We start from the raw sequence: 19,836 nt of genomic DNA, 5'->3' as shown, positions 1-19,836 counted from the left end.
TACTGAGCTAAATCCCCAACCCTTAGAAGCCTCTTCAAGCTCCTTTTAAACACCTTTAAATTTCTGGGCCATTATTTCACCACAGCTTGAGAAGGATCTTGTAACACAAATCACAAAATATGCAATAAAATCTTGTTATGTAAAAACACCACATTTTAAAAACAGGAATAAAGTACTACTTGAGCTAAAAAAACATCTTAAATACGTAAGAAGCATTTACAGGGCCCTTGAACTTAAAAAAATCATTTGTAAATTCATTTGCTTGTGTGAGTATGTGTCTGCTGGAGTTACAAGTATTTGTGCAGGGTACCTGACTTACAACATGGTTCTCAAAACCAAGCATTAAGTGTTTTTACCGATTATCCATCTCTCCAGCTTGTATTCTGGTATTTTGGTGTGGGAGGTGAAGGAGTGCAAGTTCATGGAAAGCAGAAGTCAACCTGGGGTGTCATCCAAGGAGAGGTCCCCTTGTTTTTCCGGACAAGCTCTCTCACTAGGACACGGGACTTACGAAATAGGAAAGGGTGGACAAGCTCCAGTCATCCGCTGTCTCCACTCCCAGTGCTCCGGTCAGTAGGGCATAACACCACACTCAGCATTTTAAGTAGATTTTGGGTACAGAACTTATGCTTAAGCAGAAAGCACTTTGAGCTATCTACCTATCTGCACGAGAATGGTAATTTTTTAAAAGATTTATTATGTATACAGTGTTCTGCCTGCATATGTGGCTGCAGGCCAGAAGAGGGCACCAGATCTCATTACAGGTGGTTGTGAGCCACCGTGTGGTTGCTGGGTATTGAACTCAGGACCTTTGGAAGAGCAGCCAGTACTCTTAACCGCTGAGCCATCTCTCCAGCCCCGAGAACAGTTAATTTCTACAGTTCCATTTTCTACAGTTCCATTTTTATGTGTGTGTGTTTGGTGTACTAAGTGGGTGTTCCTGCACAAGCACAGTTCCACTATTTTGCTTGCAAAGCATCATACTTGACAGTAAGAGGTCATACCCACACGTGGCTGCCAACCCATGATAGCTTTTTTAAAATAGCAATTGTTAAAATTACTTGTACATTTATTTGTTTGGGGTAAGAACACACATGCCATGGTACTGAAACCTAGCTCCAGTATTTTTCTCTAATCCATGTCTCAGTGATCTTAGGAATTCCGAAGGATATATGATATGCAATTGCCATCATTTGGACTAATATACTAATTTTCTTCTTGTTTTATTTTCATGAGACAGAGTCTAAGAGGACCAGGCTGAGCTTGATTCACCTGCCTCTGTCTCCGAAGTCCTGGGATTAAAAGAGTGCAATGCCATTCCCAGCTCTACTTTCTCACTATCTCATTCTCTGATAGTGACCTTCTCCCAGTTGCTTAATTCTAACTAATCTTCCACAACTGCATTGGCCTACCAGTCCTTAATTCACTCAAACTACCAATTCTACTCAAATTGGTTTCTTCTCTTCATAACAGGCCCTCATATTTAATGCAGCACTTTTCTCATTTAAAATGCAAACCGCTTCCCTCCCTCTGCTTATAAAATCACAGTGTTCAATAGAAATAACCACTGACAATAATACAAAAATCAAATGCAATTAGGAATTTGATTTTTCAGTATAAAATTTATAAAGCAGACTGTTCAGAGAAATATTAACATAACAGTATTTTTCTAACTTACCATGGCAACATCATCTAAAATGCTCTGAGGTGAACTATGTGCCATAACCTAAAAGAAACAAATATCTGCTGTTATAAAGTTGTACATAATCTCTAAGTGGTAAAAAAAAATTTCTTGTACCTGATGGAGTTTGCTCTGCGTTGAGGCAGGGTCTCACTGTATAGCTCTGGAAGGCTTGGAACTTACACTTAAGAGATCACCCTGCCTCTGCCTCCTGAGTGCTGGGGGTTAAAGGCATGTGCCACTACCGTCTGGCTAAGCTTTTTATCCTGGGATCCTAGTCAAAAGACAGTTCTATCCTTCTTAACAAGTTTCTTCCCCCTTCCCCTCATGCTATGCAACCTAGGGTGCCTTCAAATTTGTGATTCTTTGCTTCAGCCTCCCAAGTGCTAAGATTACAGAAATCTGTCATACTTGGCTATGTAAGTATTAATTCTATAATAAGCAGAGAAGACAGTCTTATGTTTATTATTCAAAATATTAAAGAGTGACACTGGCAGAAGAATGACAGACATGTTTATGCCATTACAAGAACAGGGTGCTCCCACTATAACAACCACCTCATTAAATGAAACTATGATGTGAGGACCCACAACAGAAAAAGTTTTGTTGGATAATGGTTGGGTTTACTGGTGCCTGCCATTAATTCTAGCACTAAGGAAATAGAGGCAAGTCAAAAGTCGGTATGGGCTACAAGAAACTGTCTCCAAAACAAAAAGCCTATAGGATTTTAAATGTTAAACACTGCATAAAAAATGGCCAAGACACAACGTTTCCATAAAGCTCAATTTCTTCATGAATAAATATGGTAAGGATAACATTTGAGACTTGTATACCCTGTGACTATTACCCTAAGGTAATAGAAAAATAAGAAAAAGCTCCATAAAACACAGCACTGTGTCTGCTAAGAACTCTAATCTGTCTCTACATCTTAAACACTATTAGTGACAGGACTATTACAAAGATGGGTGACTCAAAAAACTGAGGAAACAAACTACTGGCTATCTCTGACAAAAGGGTGGGCAGGGCACTGGCAGTAGAACATAGAAAGTGTAATTGAAGAGAGACACCAACTCTGTCCTCCCTGACTCAGACCAAAGGTGTGTGTGATGGGTCTGCAGGCAGAAGTTTCCTTTAAGTAACAGGTCACTTCGTTAGAACTGAATTATGATGTACTCTGCAGGATTTTAATTTTAGAAAGCGTCTAAAAGACGTATTAGGGAGGGATGTAGAAAGGGAAAAAAAAAACGAACCTTAGAACAAACAAAATCAACTAATGTAGCTTCTTCTTCCCCTATGTATTCTATAATTTTCTTATTGATCCATGGCCGGATTCTTCGTTCCATGAGTATCTGCAAAATAAAGCTAGGTTGAGGAACTAAAGAACTACAACTTGTTCTTACAGCCACACAAAATGCACAATTTTCAGGACTAAAGTAAGTCAACTGTAGGGGTACAGATGTTAAATCTGGAACTCAAGGGACAAAAGACTACAAAATCCAAGTTTGCAGGGCAGTGGTGGCACAAGCCTTTTACACTCGGGTGGCAGAGGCAGGTGGATCTCTGAGAGTTCAAGGCCAGCCTGGGCTACTGAGTGAGTTCCAGGAAAGGTAAAACCCTGTCTCGAAAACAAAACAAAACAAAAAGAAAAAAAGAAAAAGAAAATTCAAGTTCATGGTGAGACACTGGCTCAAAAATAAACAAATGTAATTACTATATGACCCAGCTCTGTTTACTACAGAAAAAACAATGAACCAATCAAGACATTCATCAACAGATTAATGGATAATGAATATCTGGCACACACACAAAAAAATCTGTATAATGAAAAATAAAATCATGAAATTTGCAGGAAAATGGATGAATTTAGGCATAAAACAGTAAGTGTCGTCACTTAAACTCAGAAAGAAAAAAAATCCCCTATGTGTTGTTTAGCAACTGTTATAAAAAATAAATAGATGAATTTTTTAAAATTGTAATATTAGGTACTGAAGGGCAGAATGCAGAAAAAAGATAAGAAACTCAAAGAGGAGGGATATAAAACTTTTTCAACTAAATGTGTTTTTGTTTTTATTATTCTGTGTGTGATGGATAAGTACATAAAAAATGTAAACTGACATTGAAAGCATAAAACCCTAAGCAAAACTCCATGGCTTCAGAATAACGTCTGTCTATAAATTTATTAAGTGGCTTTTTTTTGTAGCCCTGTTTGTCCTGAAACTCACTCTATATATACCAGGCTGGCTTCTAACTCACAGATGCCTGCCTCTGTCTCCTAAGTGTTGGGATTAAAAGTACAGGCCACCACTGCCTGGACTGAGTGGCTATCTCTTAATCTAGTTGTCTGATGTGATTTTATGAAGGAGATACAAAAACCTCTACCATAGGATCTATTTATTGGCAATTCACCATGCAAGAGATTATTCCAACTTATTTGTTAGACTAAAATCAAGTAAGATTGTATGTCACTCACGTTGAAAACCAGCCCAAATATGGTGATATATAATGTATTACTCACAGAATCCACAATAGACCAATCCAGAGGATAAGCAAAGAGTTCAGGTTTGGCTGTGGGAATTTTCTCAATCAGACTTTTAATGTGCTTGCGCTTTTCTTCAGTGTTTACAGTGCCTTTGGTGGCATTTTTATCATCTTCACCATAATCCAAGGGAACCAATTTCCTTTTTCGGGGCACATCATCACTGTCTTCATCCTCAAATTTGTTAAAGACACTATCTACAGGTAGTTTCTTTCTCTTCACAGAATTAGGTTGGCCAGGACTATTGGAAGCACCTATAGTTAAAAACACTATATTAGTATGAAAACATCATTTTCATATGCTAAAGTTGACAACCCACCATCCCTCCTAAAGTGCAAATAAATGTACTTCCACAATTCTCAAAGATCCCAACTGTTAAAAACACACACACACACAAAACTCTCTACTCACAAGTGCTAGAAAATTTAACTTTTCACTTCTTCTCAGAACTTGAGGCAGCTGGAGATATAGGAGCACTATTAGAACTACGAAAACAATCGTGAGCTAGGAAGGCATTGCTGAGCACTTTGCTATCTAGCTACCAGGAGCTCTCTATGTGTATGAACTGTCGTTGTCCTTACAGTGAAGGTTATTGGGACGCTGGAGGAAAGGTGAGAAAAGGAAGGCAACTCTAACATACCCAGTTTAAGACTTAGTCCTATTTTTGGCCTATGTTCCTCAGGCTGCTGTTGATCTGGTGAGTTTTCATGAGGAATAATAATACCACAAGGAGACTCATCCCCAGGAGTGTTGGGTGTTGCATTGCCACTGGCAGAGGACACAGATGGGGCCGAGCTGATGGGTCTCAGAGTGGGTTTGAGACAAGGCTTTTGCTCTGGTTCTTCTTCCTCTTCCATAGGCTCTTCTCGTTTTTCTTCTTTTTCTTGCTTTTCTTCTTCCTCCTCCTCTGATTCTGGCTCTTGCTTTATTTGAGGCTGTCTGCGCCTCTCAGCCTCTTGCTCCATCTACGACCAAAAAAAAAAAAATCTGCCTGATTAACTTTAGAAAAGACTACTACTATAAAACAGTTGATGAAAAGATTTACTTGACTAGTGAGCTCAACCCTAATTAAGATGAAGAACTGAGCACTAGGGGCAGGAGAGATGGCTCAGAGGTTAAAAATACTGGTTGCTCTTCCAGGACTTGGGTTCCATTCCCAGAACCCATATGGCAGCTCACAACTGTCTGTGACTCCAGTCCCAAGGGATCCAACACCCAGTAAACAACAAAAAACAAAGGAACATGAAAAGATGGGATTTTGTTGAAGCACGTAACTTGATAGAAGAACTGGAAAGTATTTTTAAACCGACAGTTCTTAGTTGTAGAAGTAGAGCATGGTACATCTGCTAACAGTCTGTTCTGTTTAAAAGTAGACTGCTGGGATAAAGCAACAGCTCAGTAATGAGGAGCATCTGCTGTTCAGGAAGAGGACCCAGGTACAGTTCTCAGAATCCACATGCTGGCTCCCAATCATCACCACTCCAGTTTCAGGGAATCTAGCCTTTGAGGGTACCAGGCAAGAATGTGATACACATATCTATATGTAAACAAGCCCAAACACATAAAATGAAAATAACTACATCTTAAAAAAAAAAAAAAAAAAAGGTACATTATGAACTAAAAATATTTTTTAGCAAGAAAACACTTCAAACTATAGTCATTCCAAGCCGAAGGAAATTGTAGGGACAGCTTCCTATCCAAATTTTATTAAAAATTGGTCAGCGGTAATGGAAGACTTAATTGATGAGTAGGCTTTTTTTGGGGGGGGGGGTGGGTTTCGAGACAGGGTTTCTCTGTGTAGCTTTGTGCCTTTCCTGGAACTCACTCAGTAGCTCAGGCTGGCCTTGAACTCACAAAGATCCACCTGGCTCTGCCTCCCGAATGCTGGGATTAAAGGCGTGCGCTACCACCGCCCGGCAATGATGATGAGTAGGCATTTTACAAAGAAAATTTGAATTCAAGAGCCTGGGAAGCAGCTCTGTTGGATCCGTGACTGCTGTGCAAGCATGAGTGATTTCTAGTACCTACAACACCCAAAGCAAGCACCTGCACCTGTAATGACAACACTGGAAGGAACACAGGCAAATCCCTGGCCTGTGGCGAGCCTAACAATGACAGACCTGTCTCAAATAAACCAAGGAGATTACTCCATGAAATGATACCTGAGACTGACTTCTAGCGTACACATGCACACCGCCCCTAAACTGTCCCTCAACACACACATCCACTAAGGTGTGAATTCAATCAGCATGACTGATGCTCTAAAAATAACAGAAGTACTAACTAATAACCTACCAAATAATCGACAGACAAAAATTTAGCTGACTTTAAAGTAATATAGTGATTTAAAACCAAACAATTTCAGATGTTGTAGTATCTCACCCTCTGGAGCTCTGCATCCGGATCTGGATGCCCTTCCGCCAGTAAGCGTTGCCTGATTTCCTCAAGTTCTTCCTTCTCTCTCTTCCTATCACGTTCATCAGCTTCCATTTCTTTTTCCCGATCACGCAACCGTTTCTGAAGAGCACTTCCCCTGCACAAGTTAAAAGGACTCATTTAATCATCAGATCATTGCCTCAACAGTGCTTTTCTCAATACTAGAAACCGAATCCCTCAATGCTAAGACTCAAGTGGTTCTCCATCTATCGATACCACACCCAAGACAGTATGCTCTCTACATCAGCGTGTAACAAGTAAGCATCAAGTTGTCATTTTATTCTCAAAAATCACTCTCACATGCCTAAAAGACAAAAGGTTGACTTTCAAGGGGAAGACAGCTTTTTTGTGGCTATTCCAGTGAATCCCCAACACTTAATTTGTATTTTTTTAGGTGAAGATAATACAATAACTGCTAAGCCTTTTGGGGATGAGGGAATAACTCAGACAATACTGAGTGAATGCATAACATGTGGGAGGTTCACTGTCCCACCAAAATGAATATGCATGATGTATATAACTTTAATTGCACCAATCTGTATGCCAAGGCAGGAAGTTGTGAATTCAAGGCCAGCCTGGACTACACAGCCAAAATGGGTCATCCAGTTAAGACAAAGTGGTTCAATTCATAACTTCACAGTCATGTATCAATATGGAAATGGTAAGGTGGGGATCAGACGGGACACTTTGGAAAACACTGAAGACAAATTTCTGAAACTAAATAGTTTTAAAAAATTACCATTATAGGTTCCCCTATCAAGACATTTGGGATTATTGATTCTAAACCTAAGCACATCTGCTATCCTCTTAATTCACATACAGCCCATCAGTTTACACTTGCTTACCTATAGTACTTGGGATCATCTCTATCATCATCATAATCTTCTAGGAATTCTTTTAGTCGTTTGGCCTCTTTAGCCTTTGCAAAAATGAAGGACAAAATACATAAAACTCAGGTTAAGAATTAGACTACATCCTTCCCTTTTCTTAGAAAAATATTCTTTTCCTTATTTATAGCACTTAAAATATTAATACTTCTCATTTATTTCACATATGAAATGTATGTCTGTGTAAGGGCATCAGGTCCCCTGGAACTAGAGTCACAGACAGCTGTAAACTACCATGTGGGTACTGGAAATTGAACCCAGGTCCTCTGGAAGAGCAGCCAGTGCTAACCAATGATCCATTTCCCCGGCCCAAATAACAGTATTCTTATGTATTTTCAATATTCAAAGTATAGCTATACAGGACAGGTTATAAAGTACACAGGAACTCAAATGAAATTCTCTACATTGGGAAGCTTTCACTTATACTGAATATATCTGTTACTTAAACATGAGAAAATGCTTATGTAACAAGAAGCTTTTTGTAAAGAAAATATTTCTCTATAGAAACGTGTCAGATTTTCTCACAGCAAGCACAACATTGTTTCTTCACCTAATTCTATCTCTCATCTTTTTTTTTTTTTTAAATAGACAGGGTTTCTCTGAGTATAGTCCTGCCTGTCCTAGAACTCAGAGATCTACCTGTCTGGGATTAAAGGTGTATACCACCACACCTAGCTATCCACAACACATAGAACATACTTTCGAAGCAATTGTTATCACCATATTTAACAAATATGCCAAGTGGTTTATACTTATCAGTTATCAGTGTAAGTGCAACAAAAACCTAAATATACGACCATACAAAAGAGAATATGGTAGCATGAGAAAACTACTCGAGAAATGCTAAATATACTTCTGCTTAAAACACCGAGAGATGGCTTATCAGTGAAGAGCACTGGCTGCTCTTCTAGAGAACCCAAGTTCAATTCCCAGCACCCACATAGAAGCTCACAATTCCAGTTCTAGGGGATCTGACACCCTCAGAAGTACATACATGCAGTTAAAACACCAGTGAAATTAAAATGAAAATAAATAAATCATAAGAAAACAAAGTAAACCCACTCCCAATAAACCACATAACTGCACTGACTAATTCAACAATTTCAAAACTGCTTGAAAGAAAAATTTTATGGCACTTATTTTTTGCATGTTTGCCTATGGATGTCACAACACACATATGGAGGTCGGTGTACAATTTGAGGGCATCAGTTTTCTCTCTCAACCAAATTATTGCTGGGGAGTGAACTTTAGGGTGGTAGTGGCAGCCAACTCTTACAGGTGGGGCATCTTGCCAGGTCAACAAGTTTTTCAAATCTTAACCAAAGGACATCACATTAATTGTAAGTTTCTGTAACTCAGTAGGGTAGATTGACATCAAATATTCATTAATGGGCAGCAAAATTTTGAAAAGTGGGAAGAGATGTGTACTGAGTCTATCTCAAAGTTGGTTGAAATGAGTTCAAGGCCAGCCTGATCTACATCATGGACTCCAGGACAGCCAGAGCTACATAGTGAGACTATTAAAAACCAAAAACAAGGGGAAAAAATTATTAACTAAGAAGCTATCATGTACCCCCCCCCCCACCTTGATTTTTCAAGACAGGGTTTCTCTGTGTAGTTTTGGTTCCTGTCCTGGATCCACCTGCCTCTGCCTCCCAAGTGCTAGGATTAAAGGCCTGCACCACCACCGCCCGGTGCTGTCATGTATTTTTATAAGGTTTTCTGCAAGACAGTAAAATTGAATAATGGTTTTGACTTGACAAAACACCTTTTCTTAAACCTAAAATCTCACCATTTCTCTTCTTCTTTCTTCTTCTCTTTCAGCCTCTTTCTCATATTCCCTTGTTTTCTTTCGTTCTCGGATTTCCCAATTCTTAAGGCGCTAAAATAAAAAAAGTTTCAAAACTTTAAAATTTCATACAAAATTCTGCAAAACATGGTTCACCGGCCTCTGTGACTATAACACACTTTCCGAGGAAAAGTGTTTCCTCAGTTTACCTCTTGATAAGCAGCCTCTTTCTCTCGCAGTTTTCGTTCCAGTTTCCTTCGTTCATATGCATCTTCTTCATCCTCTTCCCTGTCTCGCTTCTTGTCTTTCTCCCGTTCGCGCTCCCGTTCTCTTTCTCTTTCTCTCTCTCGCTCCCGTTCTCTTTCTCGTTCCCGTTCTCGCTCTCTCTCCCTCTCCCGTTCCCGTTCACGATCTCTGCTTTTTTCTCTAGGAAAATAAAACATTAAATATATCACATATTGTATATCATTCCATTCCTTTTCTTTATGGACCAAGGGAAGCTGTAATATATATTATAAACCAATATACAAAGTCAGAAATGCCGGGCGGCGGCAGCGCACGCCTTTAATCCCAGCACCCGGGAGGCAGAGCCAGGCAGATCTCCGTGAGTTCGAGGCCAGCCTGGTCTACAGAGCAAGATCCAGAATAGGCGCCAAAGCTACACAGAGAAACCAAGTCTTTAAAAACAAACAAACAAACAAACAAAGAAACCATAAAAGATTGAAAAAGTACTAATTCTGACTAACTATATGCTCAGTGGTAGAGAGCGCTTGCCTAGCAAGTGCAAGGCCCTAGGTTCAATCCTGAGCTTAAAAAAAAAAAAAAAAGAAAGAAAAAGAAAAGAAAAGGTGAAATTACTAGATAGATGTACACAGGGACGAACACACACACACACCAACTGGGGCTACACAGAGAGACCCTTTCCCAAAACAACATTGTTATTTTCACCAATAATATTACTGTGTATACAAAATAGGCAGGCTATGTAAAACTCATCACGTGAAGGCAAATGGTTCCATTGGCAATCTTGTGATTCAATGAAGCTATCAGAAACAATCAATTCTATGAAGTCTTCTCACCTTGATCGACTCCGGTCCTTATTTCGATCTGAGCTCCGTTCTCGATCACGGTCGCGATCTCTCTCTCGATCTCGGTCTCTCTCTTTTGTGCGGTCACGGTCCCTATCCCGTTCTCGTTCCCGCTCCCGTTCTTTTTCTTTTTCTCGTTCACGTTCTCTTTCCCTTTCTCGTTCCCGTTCTCGCCTTTCTCGTTCCCTTTCACGTTCCCTCTCTCTTTCTCTCCGTTCTTTCTCAATTTCCTGTCTTTCTTTTTCTTTTTTGCCTTTCTCTTCTTCCAGTTTCTAGAAACCAATAAAAGTACTTTTAGAGTTAGTTCTGTGGGTTTAGTGTTCACTTTCCCTGGAGCAATGCCCAAGACTGGTAAGAAAGCATCAAACCACCAAGGCTTTAAATACTCGTGCCTTTTTTTTGACAAATTAAACTGAATCAGGAGGCTAGATTTTGTGCAAGACCATATACTCTACACAAACCAGGAATCTCTTGGGTTGGGAAAATGTGTTATGAGTGGTTGAGCACTGACTACGTAATATCTAAAATAACCACAAAGAATGTGGTGATTCTGAATAATTTCTAGAAAGATAATCGGCTAAAGCTTAACTTTGCCCATTATGAATATCTTTAAGTCAGCAGGAACAGTGATACTATTTACAACCCTAAATGTCTCATACTTGAAGTTTACTAGATGAGGGTTTTAAATGAGAGGTGGAAATTAGTCAACTCACGATATAACCATCTTGTGCCCACCCACCACAAGAAGCAGAAGCTGAGTTCAGTCAGGATTTTTTTTCTAAACTACGGAAATATGTATTCCCATCATTACAAAATGGAGACTCCATCAAATACAGAAACTTTGAAAAACCACTCACTTTAAGCGAATACATAATTGCAACATTTAAATTTAAAAGTTAAAAGCAATATAGTTATGCCCACCATTATGCCTGTAAGACAATAAAAATATATTTACAATGATAAATGCACCCTTGCAAGGATCTGATGTTAACTTACAGATGTTGTGCTAGGACATGGATCGCCAACACTGGATTAACCTTGCCTACAAGCTATGTTTCTGGGAGGAAGAGCAAGTACACGGTTCACAAATAAACCAAATGAACAGTCAGACCAAGTATGTATCCTGAAAGATTACCAGTGTACCACAGATTTCTACACAAACTAAGAAGGGAAAGAAAGAAAACACAACAAAACCCCAATCAAGTAAACAAAACACATTTATCCCTGAAGTTCCACGTTTAATTTCACGGAAATGAAATTTAAACTGCAACAATAAAATGTGCATTTTTCTTTTTCTCAGTCATGTAAAGCATTTAAAACTTTAAAAAGCAGTCTTACCTGTTACTTTTTCTCTTGCTCATGGCCCAAGGAACTGATAGAGGATTATGGAAGAAAAGCTAGTGTGTGAGCTATCAATATATTCAGCTGCTGAACTAAGTTAGCATACAGGCAGAGCCAATACTGAATACATTGAAATTAGAAAAGGGAGCACAGGAGACATGAAGAGAGAGAGAGGTCAGAAACAGAAAACTACTACAGGGAAACCTAATTTCTGAACATTCCTAACGGAATTTAAAACTTATAATTTAAAATGACTTTAGACTGCATAAAACTTACCTCAGTGTCATGCACTTATGAAATTTATTTCGGAGATAATATATACTTACAGATTTTTAATTTCTTTTGTACAAGTCCTCAATTTTTTCCTCCAGCTGTTTGCTATGCTACCTTATCTCTGATGTAAAAATAATTTCTGTCAGAACTCATTTTGAAATCTTAATTGTTCTATGTAAGCAAGTGAGAAAATCTAGTCCATAATAATGCTATGTTATTTATATATGCAATATGTGTATGTACACAATAAGTAGATATATAGCATATGCATATATTTTAAGAAAGATTAAAGAAAGAAATGTAGTGGTTCATTAAAAAGTAACTAAGTAATGAGAGAAGGAAAGAGGTTAATAAAAAAAAGAAAAAGAAAAGAAATAAAAAAATCTTACCTTTTTCTCTCTTCAGACTCATCCGTGCTGTAAATGGACGCCCCCTGCCACGCTGATACCCTGACAGTCTGTGGTTATTTAATAAACTCATACCAAAACATGCAAAGGTTCACTGAGCTCATTTTTTATTGCTAAGAATTCAAATGTTCCCCCCTTAACCAACACCACCCAAAGAGAACTGGTTTTTTGTTTTGTTTAATTTTTCAAAGCATTCCCCTCAGTACAATAATATTAAGGCAGTGAAATGCCTGGCAGACCCGTAAAATGCTGAAATAATATCTTCTGAATTAAATTTTTTGTGTGAACTTCATTTCCTTATAATTTACAAATAACATGACAGGGTTCAAAATAAATAAAAACAGAAGGATGGTAAACCACACACACAACTGTATACCATTTTTAAGCTTACTCGGCATTGAATTGGAATACTGAACATACAAAGAAATATTCTACAATGACAATCTGCAGACCACCATTTTAACTCTCAAAAACTCTGGGAGTTACATTTGTGCTTTTAGACACAGTTAATTCCTAAAAAAGCACTGGATGTGAGCTATGGTTGGGAATCTGGACATTAAGTGTTCAGTAGTATTTACTCATCAGCATTAATTTTCAACTTGGGATTTTGAAAGCAACAAGAAAGACCCAATACAGAGGAAATGAACACTTAACACCACTGAGTTATATTATATATCTATCAATCTAGTCAGAACCAATATTGTTTTATTACCTGTAACATCAAAATACAACTCATGCATTTTGCATTTCACCATCTGAAAGCACCACCTCCAATACCAGCGAACATTCACAAATGCACTGTCACTGAGAGAAGCTTTAAATAGGCAAAACTCGTGAGTGGGATTTACTAGACACAAATAGAAACTTCCAAGCCAGTTGCCCCTTTGCATATTTTTCTGAGGGGGCATCCATAAATATAATAAAAAACAGAAGCTCATACTTACATCCTATTCCTTGTTACTTTCCAAGCTGAGTTTCATCTTGCATTAGTCACCATATGATCTCTATCATAATGGTGGGGGTCAATGAATAGATTAGCTTTATGGGAATTTACAGTTCTTCCATGCATCTATAATTTGGTAAGTCTGGTAATCACTGACCTACTTTTAAAAATCTCCCCCACTCAAACTTAAATCCACACAAATATAAATCTTAAATTTTAATCTCAGCTCTCTTTTAAAAAAAAAAGTTTTCCTAAGATTAAAGAACTGCCCACAAAAATAAACTATATGTATGTTATTCTGCTGCCCCCTAAATATAGTTTAATCTGACTTTGATGTCTATGTTGAAATCTATGAATTAATTTCTGTTCATATTAAAGTGAGATGCCTGTAGTCAGTGACTGAAAAAAATTAAGCAATGACCACTTTTAAATATGGTACTTAGTCTTCTTCTGTATCTACCTCAGTAACAACTAAGCCTATAAAAGGCATTAAATAACACTCTAACGTAAAGTTGATTTTCTTGTCTGTTTGCTTTGGATTCTGTAAAAAGTCTAGATTGGTATCAAGTGAAAATACAAGAATACTACCTTGTGTGTGTCTCTGAATTTGCTGATCTCTCGGGATATCAAGTCTCTTTTGTCTTCTTCCATTTCTATAGCATTTATATCCTCCTAAAAATAAGGAAACAGAAAATGAATAGATTTTTATATACATAAACACAAAATGTCATGATTCAGTATTTTGTGTAAATATTACAAATACAACTAAGTAAAAACAACAAACTTGGCAGTACAATCTAATTAAAAGTATATGATAATAATAAAAATCACAAATCTGGTAATTAGTAACAAACACACGAAAAAAATCGAAGTCTACATTTCAAACGAACCTTGGTGATGAGTGGGTAAGGGATCAATGGGGCCACTGGAAATCTACGAAAAATCTGCAGAGAAACCGACAAAGATTTTTAAAAAACAGTTCACATTATGCTATAATTCAACTGACTCCATATTTACACTGGAAACAATACATTACTTGTGATATTTTCTTGATTTCAAATTATAGTAAAAATTATTTCCTTATCTTTAAATCCTTCTATTATCCAACACATCCTCTTTCCAATAACCCAAATACTGGAGTGGACAGGGAAAAGGTCTTAAGAGTAATAGGGTAATAGGAAAAATGAAGAAAAAAAAAAAGTAATAGGACTGGCGAGGTGGTGGTGGTGCATGCCTGTAATCTCAGCACTTGGGAGGCAGAGGCAGGCAGATCTCTGTGAGTTGAGGCCAACAGCCTTATCTACAAAGCAAGTTACAGGACAGCCAGAGCTGTTATACAGAGAAACCTGTTTTCAAAAAATGGGGGGGGGGACTGTTTCTACATCTCTAAGATATAAAGAACAAAAACATACTTAACATTCACCATTTGATATGTATTTGAATGCACAAAATAAAATTAGTCTATCATATAAAAAGCTCTGCCTATAATTCTTGCCAAAGGAAAGTATTTCTATAATTTATCCTTCCTATAATTGTCAATTAGTTCTTTTGCTCCTTCCAAATCAATGGAGGAAGAAAAAATTTCTGCTATTATTCCCAATACACACAAAACACCAAATAGACCCACTTTTAGGACCAAAGGAAAAATAAATGGTAATACAACTGTACCTAGCCAAAGATTAAAACTTAAAATATGCCCCCCCCCGCAAAAAAAACCGCTGAAACCCAAGAGATAACTTTTCACTATCCCTTAATAACCAATATATTCATTTTACAGCATTTTTATAATGTCACAATCCCTGAGTTTCTAAAGGAACACTGTACTTTTTCACAGAGGAAATATTAGAAATATTAGACTATGCTGTCAGACACATACGTCCTCCTTCTTTTCCTTCTTTTTCTTCCTGGGGTGAGAGTCAGACTCCTGTGAGGGGGCATTTAGCTCACTGGAGTATTCACGTATTAAAACTTCAATAGCCCCTTTAATCATCTGGTCTCTTCTCTTTGTTTCTTCATCTAAGGCTTCTTCATCATCATTAGTGACAGTTTCTGGTCTGGCATTCTTAAAAAACCAAGACAAATTTGGAGAGAAAGGAAAAAAAATTACTCCAAAGAATATGAATAGGCTAAACAAAGAAAAAATACTAGATAGCTTTATCTACAAAATGTAAACATCAGAAAGGTGATAGGTTTAAAATGATGGCTTCTTTCCCCACATTTGCTTCTTCATATTGTCTAATCGCTTTTAAAAAAATCTTTTTCTATGTGTATGTATGTGTGTGGGCTATGGCATACATGTGGAAGTCAAGAGAACCACGTTGGACGTTGGCTCTCTACTTCCATCACATGGGTCTCAGGAATCAAACTTGGGTGGTTAGGCCTAGCAGCAAAGCTTCTTTATCAGCAACCTCACCAGCCCAGCTGCTACAATTCCAATGGTGCAGCAAAAACATAAACCTGGCCAGGAATGAAGGTGCACACCTTTTAATCCCAGTACCCAGGATGTAGAGGATAGTAGATCTCTGTGAGTTCAAAGCCAGACTTGTATGTGTCTAGGTTCAGGACACCAGAGCTCCAGAGTGCAACCCTGTCTCCACATGCTCTATATGCCGTTACTTACTTCTCTCTCTGAGTCGCACATGCACATCAATCAAAACCTAGCCAGGAATGGTGCGCACACCTTTAACCCCAGCACTCAGGAGGCAGAGGCAAAAAGACAGCCTTGTCTACAGATCCAGTCCCAGGACAGCCTGGCTACACAAAGAAACCCTGTCTCAAAAAAACTGAACAAAAACAATCAATCACAACCATACACATACGACTTGTTTAATGTTTCAAAAAAAAAAATTAGTTAGACTCTAATAATAACCATTTCAGAGTAAATTTCTGATTGGCCAATGATGATTGATGCCTGTATTTGCCGCATTAGGGAGACAGAGATAGGGTGTGGAATTTGTGCACAGTGGAGATTACATGAGACCTTATCTTCCCTTCCAACTGGACACAAAAGCCTCAAAGAACAGTTAGGAAGAATCTGTAAAAAGGCCACAAGTTAAAGGTTAAGATTTTAACCTTCACTCAAAGCTGAGTGGTAACAAAATCAGGCAGGATATAACTACCAGGCCAACTTCTCTAACATAAAGGGACCGTATCTCAAAAAGAAAATCAGTCTGGCAAAAAAAATCTTCTAACACCTTGTTGCTTTTAGTCATGCTTTCAAGCCCCCCAGAATAAAGTTAATTTAGTTAAAACTAAAAATAGAATTTATACTATGACCTAAAAGTTTTTGATTTTCTCTCACTTTCAACTCAACTTCTTACTCAAAATATGGGGAAAAATAAGAACAGAAGGAAAATGCATGAAAAACTGCATATACAAAGGCATTTTTCTGAACTAAATTATATACATACATATTCTAAAATAGCAATTTTACTTGACCAATATATACTTTCATATGTAGGTTAAAAAAAAAAACACATGCTTGTGGAGCCTGGACTACAGCTCAGTGATACAGGACTTGTCTAACATGTCATTCTGAATTCAACCATCAACATGTCAATAGAAGAAGAACTATAACCTTTTACCTAAATGCCAGGCTCTGGGTCACAGCACATTTCAACTTTACTGAAGTTGAACTTCATGCTTTGTGGTTACTTAAGTAATCATAACTTACCAGTTATTTCATAACAACCATTAAGTTGTCTCTACCATTAGAAATATATTTATATACATAGTCAATACACTTTCTATTAATCAACATTTAATTTAAACAAATTCTTATTCAGAACACACTGACACTTAGAAAGTATAAAACACAAATATTTAACTCAGAATTTTGCTCACAAACATTACGAACATACAGTAAGGAATAGAAGATTATGACAGATAATATAAGGAATTATGTCAAAGATAAAACCCATTCTATTAAGAGTTTCTTACTTTCTCAAACCTGCCTCTTCATCCAATCTTCTTGTAGCCAATTTTCTACTTGGCATCTTAGATAAAGACAAGATGCTTTACACAGGACTGTAATTAAACTATTAAAATTATTTATCAACAATATATAGTAAACTGTTAATTGTGGTGACTGCTTATTTTAAGTTGGTAAAATAAGGACAATAAGGTCTTCAAATTTATACACCTGTCACTAAAATCCTTAATGATATATACTATGCCTTCCTGAAAGTTTTATATGAGAGAGAATGCTCTGGTAACATTTACACTCAAAGTCCATGTTTGGAGTGTTTTGTTACGGTTATTTGTTACACCTTTGTTACACAACGCCAAGGTGCAGCCCAAGGTGGCCTGGGACTTGCTATACTGTCTCAGCCTCCTAAATACTGAGATTATATCTATGAGCCACCAAATCCAACTGCCTGAAACTTGGCCTATCAAAATATTCATTAGAAAGCATGCTGTTGGGCCATGTGTGGTGCTGAAGGCCGTTAATCCCAGCATTTGGGAGGCAGAGGCAGGTGGATCTCTGTGAGTTCTATGCCGATCAGGGCTACAGTGAAACAGTCCATAAAAAAAAACAAAAAAAACAGGGGGTTGGGGATTTAGCTCAGTGGTAGAATACTCGCCTAGCAACCACAAGGCCCTGGGTTCGACCCTCAGCTTTAAAAAAAAAAAAAGAAGAAGAAAAACAATAATAAAATCTATGTGACATTTCCTACACTGATTTTTTTTGCTCAGAATATTCTCTATGGGTTTCTGACCATAGGAATAGGAGTGGAGATGTAAATTCAAAGGCCTACTAATATAAAAGGAACTCAGACTCTGAAATACCATCCCAACAAACTGAAAGTTTAAGGATCAATACAGCTGTTTGCCAGAATTTTAACCATGAAGGATTGATAATGAACTAATTCAACTCGACCTTTCAAATGGCCGACTGCCTCTCAATCTACATCTTTAGAAAGAAAGCAAGGAAAGGAAAGGTCTCTTAGCAGACTGCTAATTACCATTAAAACAAAAATATGTTGAAAGAATATGGAAAGAGAAGTGAATTTGGGTTAGAAAGTCATTAGACAGACAGGTTGACAAATCTGATCCAAGCTCTGGCTGAGTTACCAACTTAAACTTCTACCCCTAAGTCCAAAATGCACACTAATATTAACGAAGGGTAACAAATCTTCTAGAGACATTCTTTTTTTTTTTTTTTCAATTTTTTTTTTTTAAGATTTTTTTTTGTTTGTTTGTTTTGTTTTTAGTTTTTCTAGACAGGGTTTCTCTGTGTAGCTTTGGAGCCTATCATGGATCTTGCTCTGTAGCCCAGGCTGGCCTAAGAACTCCCAAGTGCTGGGATTAAAGGCATGAGCCACACCACCCCGGGGCCCTAGAGACATTCTCAAGATTAACTTCTATAAAATGAAACAAGCCCTTTGAGGGGAACCTAACAAATGCACAGTTCTTTCAATAAACATGAACAAGATGAATTTGGAAGCAATTATGTGAAGATGTTCACTTGGAGCACCTTTATCTGACAGTATGTAATATACATGGCTTCCAGAGATTATCTCTACTCCAACATTCACCAGTTCATTCTCATTATTTTGTTTTGATTTGCTTTCTAAAATAGGTACTAGTCCTGGAGGACCTGACTTAATAAGCAGACCATGCTGACCTCATCAACCAGTCTTTCTCTCCCAAATGCTAGGATTAGAGGCATTCAACAAGCATGCCCAGCTCACCCATTCATTCTTCTTTTATGTATGTATACGGATGTTTTGGCTGCAAATATGTGTACCACTTGCATGCCTGGTGCTGTGAAGGGGAAGCCAGAAGATGGTGCCAGATTCCCTGGAACTGGAGTTACAGGCAGTTTGTGAGCTGCCATGTGTGTTCTGGGAATCAAACCTGGGTTCTCTGCAAAAGTTGCCAGTGTTAGTTACCCTTAAGCCATCTCTCTCTATAACCCATCAGTTTATTCTTGAATGCATGGTTAACAAATACAGTCAAGCATGTTTATCTATCTCTACAGACTTACTACTGAGCAGACAGCAGCAAGTAGGGCATGGACTAGACTAGACAGATCAGACTGGTTATCTGGAATGAAACACAATTTTACTTAAACACTACTTTTTTAAAAAATGGAAGGAAAAAAAACTAATCTACAGACTTAAGTATTTTCAACCAAGTTAGTTGACAAGGAACATTTTCTTAAAATCAGGAAAAATATTTCACTCCTTCCATACAATTTCATGTTTCTCTTTGACTCATTAAAACTACTTTTTGAGCCGGGCGATGGTGGCGCACACCTTTAATCCCAGCACTTGGGAAGCAGAGCCAGGTGGATCTCTGTGAGTTCGGGGCCAGCCTGGGCTACAAAGAGAGATCCAGGAAAGGTGCAAAGCTACACAGAGAAACCCTGTCTCAAATAAAACAAAACAAAAAAACTACTTTTTGATCCTTCTTTCATCTCAGAGTCAGGGAAATTAAATAAACATTCATTC

General features: G+C 37.8%; 1 protein-coding gene across 4 annotated transcripts in view; it reads right to left on the bottom strand.

The window, feature by feature from the left end:
* Rbm25 (RNA binding motif protein 25) overlaps positions 1 to 19,836 on the bottom strand; it is a 43,066-nt gene that overhangs the window by 3,242 nt on the left and 19,988 nt on the right. For all 4 annotated transcript variants that reach the window (XM_036205673.1, XM_036205676.1, XM_036205674.1 and 1 more), the window contains 12 exons: positions 15,258 to 15,443; positions 14,272 to 14,325; positions 13,970 to 14,053; positions 10,409 to 10,689; positions 9,539 to 9,755; positions 9,333 to 9,422; positions 7,499 to 7,572; positions 6,600 to 6,750; positions 4,858 to 5,182; positions 4,197 to 4,471; positions 2,932 to 3,030; positions 1,679 to 1,726 (listed from right to left, as the gene is read on the bottom strand). In XM_036205673.1, the coding sequence (XP_036061566.1) occupies positions 1,679 to 1,726; positions 2,932 to 3,030; positions 4,197 to 4,471; positions 4,858 to 5,182; positions 6,600 to 6,750; positions 7,499 to 7,572; positions 9,333 to 9,422; positions 9,539 to 9,755; positions 10,409 to 10,689; positions 13,970 to 14,053; positions 14,272 to 14,325; positions 15,258 to 15,443 (1,884 nt within the window). The remainder of the gene's footprint in view (positions 1 to 1,678; positions 1,727 to 2,931; positions 3,031 to 4,196; positions 4,472 to 4,857; positions 5,183 to 6,599; positions 6,751 to 7,498; positions 7,573 to 9,332; positions 9,423 to 9,538; positions 9,756 to 10,408; positions 10,690 to 13,969; positions 14,054 to 14,271; positions 14,326 to 15,257; positions 15,444 to 19,836) is intronic.

The sequence above is a fragment of the Onychomys torridus genome, chromosome 14, assembly GCF_903995425.1.
Source record: "Onychomys torridus chromosome 14, mOncTor1.1, whole genome shotgun sequence".
NCBI lineage: Eukaryota > Metazoa > Chordata > Mammalia > Rodentia > Cricetidae > Onychomys > Onychomys torridus.
The sequence above is the reverse complement of the archived record's forward strand: the minus strand, read 5'-3'. Positions and strand labels throughout refer to the sequence as shown.